The sequence below is a fragment of the Crassostrea angulata genome, chromosome 1 (assembly GCF_025612915.1).
Source record: "Crassostrea angulata isolate pt1a10 chromosome 1, ASM2561291v2, whole genome shotgun sequence".
Taxonomy (NCBI): Eukaryota; Metazoa; Mollusca; class Bivalvia; order Ostreida; family Ostreidae; genus Magallana; species Magallana angulata.
The window spans coordinates 53120800-53137577 of NC_069111.1; the positions used below are offsets into that span (position 1 = coordinate 53120800).

General features: G+C 32.5%; 1 protein-coding gene across 2 annotated transcripts in view; it reads left to right on the forward strand.

Moving 5' to 3' along the window:
• The first annotated feature begins 335 nt into the window (after positions 1-335).
• LOC128174520 (uncharacterized) overlaps positions 336-16778 on the forward strand; it is a 56676-nt gene continuing 40233 nt past the window's right edge. For both annotated transcript variants that reach the window (XM_052840059.1, XM_052840065.1), the window contains exons 1-8: positions 336-360; positions 3620-3872; positions 4109-4420; positions 5724-5849; positions 7977-8264; positions 8372-8644; positions 8756-9070; positions 16634-16759. In XM_052840059.1, the coding sequence (XP_052696019.1) occupies positions 3725-3872; positions 4109-4420; positions 5724-5849; positions 7977-8264; positions 8372-8644; positions 8756-9070; positions 16634-16759 (1588 nt within the window). In that variant the 5' untranslated portion in view covers positions 336-360; positions 3620-3724. The remainder of the gene's footprint in view (positions 361-3619; positions 3873-4108; positions 4421-5723; positions 5850-7976; positions 8265-8371; positions 8645-8755; positions 9071-16633; positions 16760-16778) is intronic.

The window sequence follows — 16778 nt, forward strand, 5'->3', positions numbered from 1 at the left end:
AACTATAACTTTTCAAATGGAACAACGTTGTTAAAAAAGCGTGGTAGTAAGCATAACAAGATTAAATGTGTAATAAAGAATATGCTTTACGTATTGAATAGACAAGAACACTATAACACTGTATTTTGGAATATAGAATTAAAACCCTTTTTGATTTTTCAATTTCGTCCTCACTGACTTGTCCGTGTAAAAGAACTAAGTCCAAGGTTTCGTTTTCCTTACCTAATTGCGATAGGTACGATTCTCTCATAGGTGCCTTTATCAGCTCTCCAGCGATTGGTTACTTTGCGCAATATCGCCTCGTAAAATGAGATAGTATGTCATTTTAAGGGAAGTCAAACTAGAGAGAACATTCAAAAGGTTTGTTAAGTAATACAATGTTTTGAATGATATTTTTATTCATATGAGATTGTATGCATTATTCTTGAGTCCCAATAATATGAAAATATATAGAGTCTTATGAATATCATTTGGGTTATGACAGCTAAAGCGCAGGTAATGTTAGTTGATGTTTCCTCGTTACTTTTTTGTGTTTTTTTTTCTTTTCTTTATGGTTCCTTACCAAAAAAACTTGTTTAATTTCAACTGTTTCAGTACTCGATTTTTGGGTGTTTTGAAAGAGAGCAGACTGTGATGTACTACTTGTTATTTTCAGACAAATATCAAGCAAAATTGTGTTTTTAAATCAGGGTTTTTTTTAGGCTGGAACTATATTTAAATGTATTTCGTTTGCATCGTGTCGATACTTTAACAGTTTTAACAGCTAATTGTAGTTGAAATTGGTAAATTGCACATTAGTTATACTTTTATCTTTAAATACTTTACATATTTTATTAACTTACGTTTATTAGATCTGCTTCTTTTTTTTTTATCAAATATAACACTTACCAAGCATGGCAACAATCTGTACTTATATGTTAAGACAATTTGCAAATTAACTAAAAAATGCCTGCACCAGAGTACTTGCTTATTACACCTTTGGTGTTTCTACACGTGTGATGATGTCCGTAAGCTATAATTGATTTTTACATAATAAATAATTATTCTAAAAAAATTTGAAAACCTACATGCATTTTCGATAAACCAACCAGAAATTACAAAAATGAGAGTAATGTGGTGGACACGCTTTGGCTGATCCAATTCACAATCAGTGAGAGTTTGCATCAAAATATATGCTTGCAATGAAAAAAATATTTTATGATTACGTAAAGAGTATACATTTTCTGGAAACTTACTAAAAGTTCACATAGAAGTTTAGATTTGACAAACGTTAAATAACAAAGATAAGGTAAATGGTTTATTGAATGCGCGATTTTAGTTTTGATGTATAGAATGCCTGCAAAGCAAGAACTCTTGTGAGATAATGAGATAGAACTTTTAAGAACGGGGTAACCAAGAACGCGGGTTGACTAATAGATCATGGCGAACAGTTTAGGACGAGCAGATAGTTTAGATAGGACATATTTGGTTCATACAAAAAAAGTTAGCAATAAAATGGAACAATTCTATAGTATGCGATTTTAGTTTTGATGCACAGAACATTCCAGTACAGGTGCCGATGAACGCGGTTTGATTTAGGTAGCAAGGGACAAATTCGGATAAAGTACCCAGTCAAAATTTTTGTAAAATTGAGAGTTGCTCTACTTGAAGGCTTATGAGTGTTGCTAAAATTCATGAAATGATTTTTAATGATTACCATTAGTTAGAAGGGTGTCTCTTGTTGAAATTGATATGCAATATGTAGGCCCCATATGTTAGGTACATGAGAATCAGAAGTAAAAAGCAAAATCTACGGCTATGACTGTTGTGTTGACTTTACACAGTGAAATTGCAAGTTACAGATGGAAGGTAAAAAACCCCGAAAAGTACGTAGACGGGACAATGTAAACTACACACCAGTAAGTTTCTGACATGTGATAGTGCAACATGCACGCGGTACGGAAGGTCAACCATCTGCAGGGAATTAGCTGAGGGAGGTTTAAAAAGCTAAAAAAAAAATCATGAAAAATTAACAAAATATGAAAGGGTCAAAATCTCATATACGTAAACCAGTATGTAGAGAATTTTACAGGTTTTGACTAGTAATTTTCTTCAGAAATTGGTAATTGGCCTTATAAAGAGTGAATTAAAGGTATTTGTGCTGAATGGGAACTGAGGAAATTCTAGTTACAGAGTTCCGAAGACATGCATCCCTTGGCTACAATGAATTGTATAAAAAAACTGTACCGTGCCAACTAATTAACGTCATGGCGGAAAGTCTATGGCGAGTTAACCAGATACTATGGGTCTGACAACTTTAATTCAAAATATGCAATAAATATGCATACATTAAAGCTGCTTTGTCCGATTTTATATCAAATTTTGTGCACGCTTTTAAACGATGGTTATGCTTAGTTTATGTATAATAATACACATTTGTAGTAGTTTTTTTTTCAGTCAATTAAGCCAAATTTAAATGAAAAATATTATGTACAAAATGTGTTAACAAAACAAACGACATAGTAGATTATTGCGTTATTTCGCCTCAGGATAAAATTCACCCCTGACGTCGAGACGTGTATGGCTGTGTTAGAACTTTTGACATCGCTATAAATAAAGGGGTAATGTTAAGGCAAATTACAAATAAATGTGTGTACGTTTTGTTCGCCAATATTTCTAAAGTTTGCTTTGTTTACAATCGATGCATAGCATGCGGGTTGAATCACCCCAATAATTCGAGGGACGAAACTAAACGGTTCCCTTTACTAAACATTCCCATGATGCATTTTGGTTTGTTTTTTCGTTTGCCCAAAAAGAATTATTTTTATTTACTTTGAATATTTCCAACTTTGAAAGGGGACCGATTTTGCTGGTATAAATAGAAAAAGTCATCAATAACTTTTTAAGATATATGGTTTGTATGGAAAATTATTTGATACTGTAATAACAAAAAAATCGGACTAAGCAGCTTTAACGTTTTTTAATTTCATAAATTTTTATACCCGAACAGATTAGTAGGAAACCTTATACATTAGTTTGTAAACAATAAACAAATTGTGTCCTGCGGCTATATGAAAAATGATGTATTGATGTATAAATAAAAGGGGGAAGTTGAATGGGGATTTTTTTTTCAAAACAACCTTTATTCTGAAAATCTTATTTGGAACAGTGATGAAAATTATCATAGTACAAATTGACCTAAAGAACAAAATTTAGAAAAACGACGCACTAATACCCACGCACTGGTTTGGAATAAAATACAAGTTTGTATTTTTTTCGAATTCCCTCCTTCAATAGAAAGTCCACGTACATGTATGTATCATCCAATTGAGTTGATTTTAGATTTCCAAACTCCGTCCGCAATTTTTTTTTTGTTGGGGGGGGGGGGGGTGGTCCGACGGTTATTTGACTCTGCCGGGAGGGGGTGGTCAAGGCTCTTTGGGGGTATTTTTAATGTTACGTTCAAGAAATGATCAACTCTGGACACCCCCCCCCCCCCATTCCTCTCGACCCGTTTTATGGGAAAATGAGCAAAATATATTGTTAAACATATTAAGCATTGTTTCATATTAATGTGCAAAGACTAAGTGTTCATTCCCGCGCTTGCACGGGATATTATCTAGTCAATTATATATTTCAGCTTTACCTCGTTTTTACTGTTCAAAAGTATACGTTTTGGAAAGTAGCTTTAAGCGTCTACAACACAGTGCAGATGAGAAATAGAATGTAAAAAAAAATTACCAATATGTCTCTGCATTGCGAGAAGTCAACATATGGCCTGACTGGATTCATATTCCTTCTGACAATTTGTATCAAAGGTACAACAGGACGGCAAGACATTACACCCGGTGTGACGACAACTCTAGAGCCTTATATAACAGCAAGTGCTCTTTGTAAGAAATATGAAAATTATGTCTTCTTTTTTTTTTTTAGCACAAATACATTTTATTTGTTAATTATGTCTTCAAATTCATTTCTATAATTTTCTTTAATAACATTTTTGTTTTGAAATGAATGGTCTTTTTAACAGACAATTCTGAATTGTGTTATAATTATTATTAAGAGCAAGAATTTGAAAACCATGTGTTGGTAAAAGCTAACCCTGTTCACACCAGAGATATCTTTCTAGCTTGCCCGGTCATCATACTTGCTCCAGAAATCCTTTACGCAGATTATGGGAAGAAAGTTCAATTTCAAGGGTCAGTTGAAGCCAAATTGGAATACCCCACTGATGGACGTTGGCAAAAAATAAGTAACGGTGTTGTACTGAAAAGTATTGACACTAATACAGCCAAATATCGAAATACAACTACGTTGCCTCCAATTCAACTTGTGATAAACAATGCAGACTTCGATGACATAGGAGAGTACCGTCTACAAGTCAGAATTTCTAACGGCTGGTGTTCAAGCACTACGCTCCAACTTCAGCATATATACGGAGGTATGCTTTATTTTTATCAAAGAAAAATAATTCATGGAATTCAATGGTTATTGACCACAATTTATACTGACGCAGATCGACCTTTAATTTGATTAAGAAAAGTTTGTTGAGCGAGGAGTGACACTTAAAAAGCAATGTTTATATATCATAGAATAGTAAAAATTATGCTAAGGAGCCATTTGTCAGGCTTGATATTCTAAAGTTTTGAAGTACCACCTTAATCCTGTTTTAGCGTAGAGATGAATATTAACGTTATGATCCAGGGCGTTGAATGGTAGTAAAATATCGAGGGAGATTAATGTAGTCAAGGATCAGTAATCAGTAGTCTTGAAAACGTCAGATCATATTTATACGGCAATATACATGATGATCGCTCCTAATGCGACTGTAGTCTAGAAACTGTGTACACTTTTGACAAAAAGAATGAACGAGATTTATGAAATCTGTTTTATAAGCTCTTGGGTATCAGAAATTGGGAGGAAAAGTTTCTGTCAAATTGGTTTGATAAATGATAATAAAACACAGAAGGTTAAAGTATTCTGAATCTATCGTGAAAGACAGTTACGTTATCAATCAAGAAGAATAAAAGGCATTTGGTACACCTGAATGATATGTTCTTTTAGATTGAACCAATGATATCATAGGTGATTTTTGTATTTATAAAACCAAGTCTTACCTTTTTGGTAGGATTTTTAAATCTCTAAGAAAGAGATCTAAAGTTTGTATTGTAATATCTAAAATTTTCATCATTTTTTCGGGTACTATAGTATTTATTTTATTGTCCTAACCTTGTCTGGATCTAGAATAATTGAAGTGCCAATAATTCAAAGAGTTGTAAATAAATATTGAAGAGAAAAGCCTATCCCTTGAATATATGATAGAACCAGTTTAACAAGATCTTGGACTTTGTGTAGTTGGTGTCAAACAGCAATGTGACGTAGACATGTCTTTTCCAATGTAGGACACTCAGCCATTGCTTTCTGAAATCAAGATTGGTCTGGCTTTTGAGCTAAGACTTCGCAGTCGGTGTATATTTCATTTGAAACCAGCCTAATTTTTAACTTGTTTTGACGCATGAAATAGATACGAGTAGTTTGTCCTAGTGAAACTCCATTGTTAAAATGGTTCTGATATCAGAACTAAGCAAGAGGGATGAGACAACAGATTAGTTATTAACTACCACCGTGAACTCCCCGTTCTCGAATTCCCACTAAGTTATGCGGCAATAGACACATCAAATATTGCAACATTTTCAAAGCCATACAGTGTTTAGAAAATTTACGTTCGTCTTCTATTTATACAGTTCTAGGGTACAATGAGAGCTGCAATCATACTAGAGAATGTGATGAAAGAAAACTACTACAATGTGCAAGCAGTGCATGTTTGTGTAATGATTTGTATTATCCCTATGGTCAAACTTGTTATCCAAGTAAGTAAGACTACAGTTTTTATGATTATGTTATATTAAGCTTAAAGATGACACGAAGTCAGTGAATAATTTGTTCGTCGTAATAATTTTGATGTTCCTTCAAATGTTATTTGATATGTATTGACATCCACTCAAAGTGTTTTTGTTTTTCTTATTTAAATAAAATAGATTTTAATATATTTGAAACTAACAGGGCTTAAATCTAAACCATCCAACTCTTAATGAATTAACAGAAAAAAACTGCTTTTAAATGCATGGTTCAGCTTAATAAATAGAGAAAAGTTCAAATAACAATAAGAGGTAATGAAAAATAATGACATTGATGTCTTGATGTCTTTCTACACTGTTTAAGATAGTTTTTTCCTTAATAAGTTTGAGATTCACTGATAACACGGTCAACATCTTGCACGGGTTGACATGACACTTCACAGTATATAATGCTTGAATTTTTCTGCTAATTGACAGGAGCTAGTATCATAAACCCACCTTTATTCGCTTTTTATGAATAAGATTCAACCTATTCACCTGTAAACAATGTACAGATATAGCCATACGATATCCAAAATAGACATACCCAATTAATTCTTGGCAAAACACGTGTTTCCGTGATTGTTATGGATATTTATGTACATAACAGGTATGGTTTTTATGAAGTCACTACATAGGTGCACAACGTTAACCGGTCATTTTGCAAAGTGGTAGTATGTAACGTAAAAGTACATGTAAAAGCAAATAATTCCATAAATAATATATAATTAGCCTCCTTTATGTTCACATATGTTTTAAGTCGGAACAAGATAATTTCAACTATGAGCTGTAAGCTCAAGTGATCCTTTAATGTCGGTCCTGTGTCAATCTGCCCTTCTGTCTGTCTTTCTTTATGTAGACTTTTTAGATTTTCGAATTCTTCCCAAATCCGACTTGGCCAATTTCATCTAAGCTTAGCACGAAGCATCCTTGTGTAAAGGGAATTCAAATTTATTAAAATTAAAAGTCCCTTCTCAAAAGGAGATATGAGTGGGAGCAATCTCAGGTGCATGTAGATTAAAATCAAACCTGTTCAAATAATGATCTGGAGGTATGGTGGGGCCATAATGGGAGAACGGAGTAAATGTTTTACATTAGAATATACACGTACATGTATAAAGAAAAATCAGTTAAATCTTGTTTTAAATAAATCAAAACGAAATGCCGGAAATGCTGTTACTTGTGTAGATGCATCCTCAGATAGGAAAGATTACGGTTTGTTATTTTGATCCATATATATATATATACATATATATATATATATATATATATATATATATATATATATATATATATATATATATATATATATATATATATATATAAGCTACTGTGGTTTCATCAATATTCGTTGAATACCAATTTTCGTGGATTTCGTTGTTTAGTTGATCCACGAAATTAAATGTTTATTGAAGTGCATTTTTTATTAACTTTTTGTATTGATAGGGTCATTGGCCACGAATTTACGTATCCTTGCAACTGTGATTTTCACTTTATCCACGAAAATTGATGCCCTTGAAAATTAATGAAACCACAGTATAAGTTGAGAGAAGTTGTAACTTCTAAGAATTGAATGTTTAACTCAAAAATGCAAATGTTATTTTTTTTAATGATATTTTATGTACTTGTTTTATTGTAAAGAAAAACCCTAGGTTAAATTTTACTAGGCGTACATGTAATCTTATCTAAACGTGCAATGATATAATGTCAAGTCGTGTTGTCTAACATATGTTTATCGTGCCTTACCGTAACAATGATCATCGTATCACAGACAATGTATTTACTCCTATCACTTCTTAAAATCCTAATGATATTATATAGAAGTTCTACGATCAGCTATGATATAAATGTAAATATATTTATGACGTGAACTAAATTGGAAATAATGTTGAAGCGGTTTAAACGCGTTTAAAACTGGATATTATTCATATCGTGGTCCTAATTTAAGCATTTCTTTTACATAGTCTTTCTGGTGAAAGATATAGTAAGCATTACAGTTATTCGATTAAAAGTTTTTGAACGGATTACCAACTGTAAATTTTTTTAAATCAAACTTTTGCAATACATCTCTCTAAACGCTTACTACTTTTTTTTCTTCAGGAAATCATTTAGAGGCAAATATTGTAAACTCTATCATCAATGCGTCATCGATTTATTTTGAATGGAAAAATTCGTCGCACTCTGATTTGATACAGGAGTACACCGTAAGCATAATCGACGGCAACGGAACAACCATAACGAATACATCAGTAGGCAAACAGACACGCTTCAACTTCCAATATGAATTCATCCATGGAAACATATATTATTGTATATTTTCAACTAATGTGAAAATCGGACACACAGGGGAGTTGTTTACTGTCATCAAGGAAAAACAAATGGTCTTAGGTATGAGTTAGAATTCATTTAGTATATCTGTAACAAAGTAGCATAAATATTATTATTATAATATGCTTCCTGGTTATTAATTTTTGATATGATGATTGTATTTCTAGCTCCCTTACCCCCCGGTCAAATAGACAAACACAACAGCAGCTTTCATCCAGAAAAGTTACATCTGAAATGGACTGTGCCAATTAACAACACAAAGGTTGATTCCTACTCTGTTATTATTCATTATGAATACGGAGAACAACACTCTTCCTCCTGGTCAAATGAAGTTACTCTCCCCAATAGATTCCAACCTGACAAAAACTACACAGTCACACTATATGCAATCAGTTACGGAAGTTACAGTCCAAACTACACGGAGGTGATTCATACTCTGCGTGAGTAAAAATTGTTCTGTCTTAACTCTTTTCTTCTCTTTAAATTGCCCTTGTTACTGAAATACATTATATAGTACCAAATACTGATTCGATCTCTTCTTTCACAATTAGGTACTCCTGTTTTGACGATTACTCCTTCCGGTTGGCATGCCACACCCTATCTGTCAAACTTGGAGATCAATTGTATAATAAGGAACAGTTCTGGTTTTCCTCCGATATTGGAAACAAAATGGCAAAGAAACAAACTTGACTTCAACATATCAGATGTGATGTACAATGGCAGTTCTCTGGATCTGATTAACCCCAAACTTGTCATCAACCGGGTAGACTTTGATAGAGATGATCGTGTTTATTATCGATGTATGGCAAGAAATTCGGAAGGCTGGGGTTCAAGTCCCTACGACATAGAACTTTATGTTACTGGAAGTACGTGTTTTATATTGCACATATTTGCTGTTATTTTTCTATCCCCTATATGCAAGCTGGTTTACAACCTATAATTTTCGAAATACAAGACGTAAAAAACAACGCAAAACGTTAATATTTATTAAAAGTTATTTATACCAATTAATAATATTTGAAATAACGTATTGGGGATTATTATACGTTTAATAGCCTATATTTACACTAGCAAATGTTTCCCTTAAATAACACTGTTCGCGTAATCCACTGTTATTCATGCACAAGTAATATCTTTATAAATAGCTTGCCTGACTAAACAAAATTATTCAATGGAAGCATGCGTGTATCAATTAAACGAATTTATAATGACAACGACAATGATCTTTAATATGTTTTACGGTGCTACTGTTGTGGCGAGCGCAGCAAGAATTACACATACCTTGCATCATTGTCAACCTAGTGTTATTTAGGTATCAACGAGCGTCAAAGAATTTTTGAGAGAGTATTGCTCTACAATAAGTATGCCAAAGGTACTATAGTCTGTCCCAAGTCATTGCTTCCATCGCTTTTTGATGATTTTTAATAAAATTACACATACCTGTGAAAGAAATACAGTTGAAATCAATGAAATGGAAAATATCCAAGATACCTTCATTGAACAATTTTCCCTTTTCACTCATAAAATTTCACAGGAACGAAAACAATTTTCTTACGGAGATTTATAATGGGAAATGTTTACATCTTTTCTCCATTCGGAAATACTTGGGATACCTCGCTCAATTTTTTAACGTTATTATCCGGGCTTATTAAAGTAGTCCGAGTATCGCACTACGTCATAATACGGATTTTACAATATTGGTTCGACTTTTACAAAGCGTTTTAGATACCCGGTATTGATTTTGCTCTACATCGCTGTTGTAAACAATGGCAATAATAAGCAACAAGTTGCTGTCCTTTAAAAAAGGACTGCAATACGTGGACCATTTGCATGTGTTTCCAACGAAAACGTGAAAGCCTTAAGATTATCACAGATTCCACCGACTCTAGCCCCCTGCTTTTCACCACTAAATTTGTACGTTGTATTATGTGTATGTATAGTTGACTTTTAATCTCAGAATTTAAAGGTTGAAGATTGCATGTATAGTATCAGGCATTCGGCGAATTCTACTATTTGCGCACACATTACGCTTCGCACTACTTTGTTAACTATGCAGTGACAGCTTTGTGTAAATCATTTTCATATTTTGATGCATTTTTCTTGAGATTTTAACTTTTATACAGTGACATAATTATTCAATCATCTATTATATACAGTCACATAATTATTCAATCATACTTAAATAATTTTAATCGGGAAGTACTTCTATAAAAGTAAAGCTACATGTGTATTCGGAAAACAACAAAACCATGAAATTATGTTATTTGATGTATGTTGTAGTTTCGGCATAACATTACCTTATTTCATAATACTGACAGTTTATATCACATGCCAATCATTTCTTTGAAAGGAATACTTTGTTTCTGTAATGTTTACCGACAACTTTACTACTACAGCGCCTTTTAACTTATAATTATGTGCATATGGCATGGAATCCCGATCCCGATTCAGATAAACCTGTGTTAGCCTGGTTCCCTGAGCTACCCATTATGTACAGGAACCAGACCAGCTCATGCGCAGGCTGAATTTTCCCCATAGCATCCGGTTTAACCTCGCTTATATATTTTCTGCGTGGACCTCAGGGTCCACGCAATTAGAACGGTAGTATATGTATTCTATGAGAGATAGAAATGATTAATGTTGAGAAACTCGATTCTATTAAAGTAAAATGAAATACGAAGTTTCTGATTAACCAGGATCTCAGATATGCTTATATCTTCTTTGTTTTGATGCCCCCCCCCCCCCCCCCGAAAACTTTTTTTTCTTTTACTAAAACCGGTTTAAATTTAGAGACTGAAGCTATTTCGAATTTAATCAATCGTCAATTAATTAATGTTTAAATGCTATCTAACATTGTTGACAGATCTAGGCAGAAAACTGTAGCAAAATGTGATTTTTACGGATTTTTTTCGTCAGGGTCTACTTGGTTTAGATCTTATAGCGTGAAAAGTAATCCGTCAACATATAATTTATTTTACCAAATCTTTTTTCTTAGATGTCAATCTATAGAATAAACACCATGAATTTAAGTTTGAGTCCATAAAATAGTAAAAAAATTACAAAACGCGATACTAGCACTGCATTTTTTGTATTCTATTTTGATACATCAGGTCCATAAAGCGTACTTACTTACAAAAATTTGCGCAAAATTATTGATGAGATATGGCTTAAATAAATATTTATACTCTATTTTGTATGTTCAGTTCTAATTTTCCCAAAATTGGTAAATTTTTTTTAGGAAAAACGGACGTCTGGCAAATTTCATATTTGTCACTAATTTTCGCAAGGGGGTACACCCGTCTGAGATGTGATAACAAACAAACTAGCATGTAAACATGCATATCTTCTTTTGTATATGTATTGCTAGAATGTATATATTTATCATTTAAAGCTAAGCTTTTAATGATTGAGCCCATTTAGTGCCGAGTATAGGACTACCTTAATGGCTGTTGCAATGCAAAATCTCAGTAGACTTTAAATTTTGGCATGTGTATTGAAACCTGAAGCGGTAGAGGAGGCGTTTCAAAATAGATAATCTGGACATTTTTCATATTAGTGGATGAACGTAGTTTGAGCACAAAGGTATTTACCATTATTGAAATATCAAGCAAAACGTGGTGGAAGTAAAACTCGGTACATAATTTTAATGGTTATGATACATACAGCGCAACCCCCTACGCAGAGAGAGAGAGAGAGAGAAAGAGAGAGAGAGAGAGAGAGAGAGAGAGAGAATAAGAGAGCGGTCCCTGTTTGTAGGTGTGTAATTTCCCACTTCTAAATTTAATGGTCTGACTATATGCAATATCTGCATGATTTTTTAAACTGTTTATTTTTTCATTTTATTCCTTTTTATTTAGTTCAAAATGTCCTATTGTTTATTTCCTCCCTACTCATATACTTACCTGCCTACTGTACATGCATGCACAATTAGCTTAAAAATGGATCGATATGACAGTAAAGTATGGCTCTTGCTAGTATATATTTATCTAATCTCTATATTAAAAAAACCAAATCATATGTCAATGAGGAAGGTATCGCAGTCTATACTGAAATAGCTATAGTACACTCATTACAGATGTTTGATCCACCTTTAATTTTATCGCGGGAAATATAGCGCGAGAGCACTGTGACGTTTTCCTTGACTTTTTTTGTCTTTGTTTACGTATACACATCTCGACTCAATACGAAGGTATGGATGTTTGTTACAAATCTCTTGTGTCTCGCCAAAACTTGTGCGGTAGTCAAAACCTGTCTTCAAACATTAAGACACCGTAAATTACTAGTTAAATGTCGGCCATTTTTGGCATAGCACCACGGGTGAAAACATTAGAGAGCATTATAGGACGTAGACAAACATTTTTGTTTGATGAACTGTAGGTAGCTCGTTCTTTTTCCAGCGCACACTGGTTGTTAGAGCTCGCTTCGCTCACCGGCGCTGCGCGCCGGCGAGCTGCGCTCGCTATTATCAATAAACTGTATTTACAATGAAGAGAAAATATATAGCCTACAACAATTACATTGTGAAGGATTAGTACATTCGCATTAACCAAGAGAGCTAACTCTCTATAAGAAATGAATTTTGATTTCCGCTGCTGATCAAACATTCACTAACAGACCGTGCAGATTTAAGGAGGTTGGCGCCTGAAATACTAGTAATGTCAATCATCCGAAAAGCTCTCGAATGTAAAGATGGGGACCTAAATGTTCATTTATTTTATTTGTGACCCATGTCACATGGCATTTTTGGAAATATGGGGCCCCAATCAGAAATGATAATTTTCGTGAAATTATTGCTAAAATTTGGCAAGGAAATTAATTATTTGAAGAAATCAAACAAATATTCATAGTTTGGACTCTTATAAGTTATGATTTTAATACAGTATGAAGTTGAACAGTGACTATAAAAGTAATATCCAAGTCAAAGTTTGTCTTACTAATGGCTTCAAATGTCAGTGCATAATGAATGAAATAGCAAATATAAAGATTGTTGCAAAATTTTGGAGCTATCAAATTATAACGCTAATAAAAAAAATGATAGTAATGTCATTTTTCAAAAGCTTTGCATACAAATAGACATAAATTTAATATCTCATATTAAAGTAAAGAAAGTAGGGGTCACATCACAAAAAATTGAAATTTGACATGAAATAAGCTAATTGAATTTGAATACTTATCGCAATAGCAAAGTTTAAAATTCGAAAATAAAAATGGAAAAATGCAACTTTAAAGTGGAAAAATCAACTTTAAAGTTTATAAAATTTCAAGATTAAAGTTGGAAATTCCAACATTTAAAGTTGGAAATTCCAAGGTTAAAATTGGAAAATCCATATTTAGAATTGGAAAAATCAACTTTAAAGTTGAAAAAATCCAGTTTGAAATTGGAAATTCCAAGATAAAAATTTGAAATTCCAAATTCCGTTGTATATTGCTTATACATGTAACTTTATTTGGCTAACTTCCAAAGACGATGGGTGGATAAGGCGTGCAAAATGCCCATACACGGAAACAAGCTAATGAAAAATTAAAATATCAATAAATCTGATAATTTAAAAAAAAATCATCTAAAACAATATATATTTTACATATTATTGATTTTTAACCTATGAATATATTCAATACTTGGAATATGTTGACTCAAACAAGCGTATATATATCAAAACCTACAAATACTGTCAGTTTTTAGAACGTCAAGGCATTTTTTTCAATAGAGTGGGTTTGTGCTCTATATTTTTCTCATAGTCTAAATAAGGTCTATTTAAGAAATAAAGTACGAGTTATCGTGAATGTTGCAGAATAACCTCCGAGGTTGAGAAATGTTGTTTTTAAATATAAAAGCCGAGGCGTTAGCCGAGGCATTTATATTTTAAACAACATTTCGAGACCGAGGAGGTTATCCTGCAACATTCACGAAAACAAGAACTTTATTTCTATTCTACTAACAGCCCAGTATTTCTACAGATCGTTTTCCTAAAGAGAGACGATCTAGGTCATTTTGACGGCTGTTCCGTGTAACCCCAGCGGTTATGTTAGTAATGTTTACATGTGTATCGATCAAAGGAATTACATGCAGACGACAGAATTTTTTCTTGGGATTTTTAATACTCTTCACTTATTTATAAAATATCTTTGAGTTATATTCCTAACATTTTAAGGGCACTTTAATACGATTATAACTACTACACGTTATATATTTTAAATGTAAAAACACGCAGTGAAGATGTGCTAGGGAGGTCCTAGGAACAGCTGCATTGATCTTTTAAAAAAAACATTTGAGGCAATACACATCGTTTTGACTGGAACTAACACGTGAAATTGACATGGTTTTAAATTTTTTACGGTTTGAAGTTGTACTTTCATGATCATTGCGAGACAAATAAGTATTTCTGATCTGATAATTTACTGATGACGTTCGTGGTATATTGGAGAATAATGTCCGCGGCATCTCTTTGATCTTGGCAATAACTGTAGTAGAATGGAAAACAAACTGATTTCAATCAACAAAAACGTGGAGAGATGACCAACTATACATTACAAATTGTATCCCAACAATTGAACGTTTTGAAAAAATAATAATACAAATCCGTAAATTCGTGGTTAAAATCGCACATAATATTTAAACAGCCTACTTTGTTGTGTCTGAAATGACTCAATGGCTAGAGTGCCTGACATAAAATAATCTTATATATCTAGGGTTTTTATATTACGGGTTTGATACCACCAACATTTCTGGCAGTATTTTTTTCCCTTTTATTTTTGTTAAATATATTACAAACTGAATATAGTTAGAAATTGTGCTCTTGTAAACTTGTATCATAATATATTTGAATGGATTTAATTGGGATTAAAAAAAATTCAAAATTGTATTAAACAACTAAACCGAATGAGCATTTGCGCCATCTTATTCCCTCATCTTCTTTGGTGAATCATTCAAAGAACACAAGTAAACTATTTTATACAAACATATATATATAACAAATTTAATCTGAAGAAGTGTCTAGGTCCCTTTAAGGACGTTGTTTACTCAGGGTTTGAGTTCTCAAATCCGGATTGTTATAAAGTTCAATTTCATGAGAAAAATTTGTTTTAAATACAAAAAGTATTTATGAAATAAATTATTATTGACATAACAATCGATATTTTTACTAAACTATTATTAGGCTCTGACAAAGTTTGACTTTAAGCAAAACAAAGGAAAATCGGACTAAATTTTTCAGATTTTCTTTTCCACTTAAATATTTTTGGTAGTACTGTAATATTTAAAGTTAAGATTTTATTTGTAAGTCAACATAATTTTGCATATTTTTGTTGGTTTTATCTTGCTTTTTCGTTTAGATAATCGTATGGAACACACTACAAAACTATTGAAAAATGCCTAAAAATGATAAAAGACATGCATATCTCAAAATTTTGACCATTGACCTCATATAAATTTTATGCCATCAGAGAAAGGTCAATATACTTCGTTTAATACTATAAATGTTTAAGCATTTTCATCATTCAGTTTTGTGTTATATTGAATCAAAAATGGGTAGTAATTTGAAAACTGATAGAGGAAATTCGGACTAGAATATCTATAAAAATTGTGAATGAAAACTATATGCTTTGTATCTATTTAATGTCACTACCATTCATAAACTGTATTTCATTTGTTAAAGAGTTAAGAAATTTGTATTATTTTCACAATTAAGAAAATCTCATTCATAAAGTAAAATTTTTATGGATTTTTCTTAAACTTTCAAAAAATATTAAATGGCTATTAACTCAAAAAGTAGGTCATTGACCTACTTTTTTGAAAGTGAAGAATAACACTACCATGTAAGGTCTATAACACACAATAGTTGGTTTTTCATTATCATCAGTGGAATGTTTTTTTCCTTCTGAGTAAACGTCATCCTTAAAGAGTTTTGCTATCGTAGTTCTTACGCATCCCCCCCCCCCAAAAAAAAAATAAAAATCAAAATGGGTCTTTTTTAATTTGGTTTATGAGGGCTTGATGCATGGTATCGGCCATGTTTCACCGTAGAGTCTTACCTCTGTGAACGTAGCATATGAAATAAATAAATGAAGTGAAAAAAGAAAATTAACACAGTGGAAGTGAAGTAAGTAAAGTTATAGGTATATGTTTATTTCTTTTCTCCTGTCCCTTAATAGATTGAGAGTTTCATGATTTTGCCGTTTTTCTATTATTGTATTTTTTGGCTTGTCAAGATTTCCTGGATGAGAGATGAGGCTGCCCCCCCCCCCCCTTCTTTCAAAATACCTCATGTTAGTGAATGTGAACCATTTACGCACACTGTAAGGTTATGAGTTTGGGAAAAAATTTAAAAGCTCTCCAATGATGTACTATAAAGTAAAAATAATCTCGATGGTATTATATATCTGTCTATAAACTGCCACTCTTCTATTTAAGTATTGAGTTTTCTTTTCAGGTATTAAATTTCAACAACCGTGTAATAACAGTAAGGAATGTCTGCATTATTCAAGTGTAATATGCATCAACAATGAATGCTTATGCACAGCCAGTTATTACCACAAAGATAAGATTTGCAAGTACAGTAAGTAAACTAACGTTAT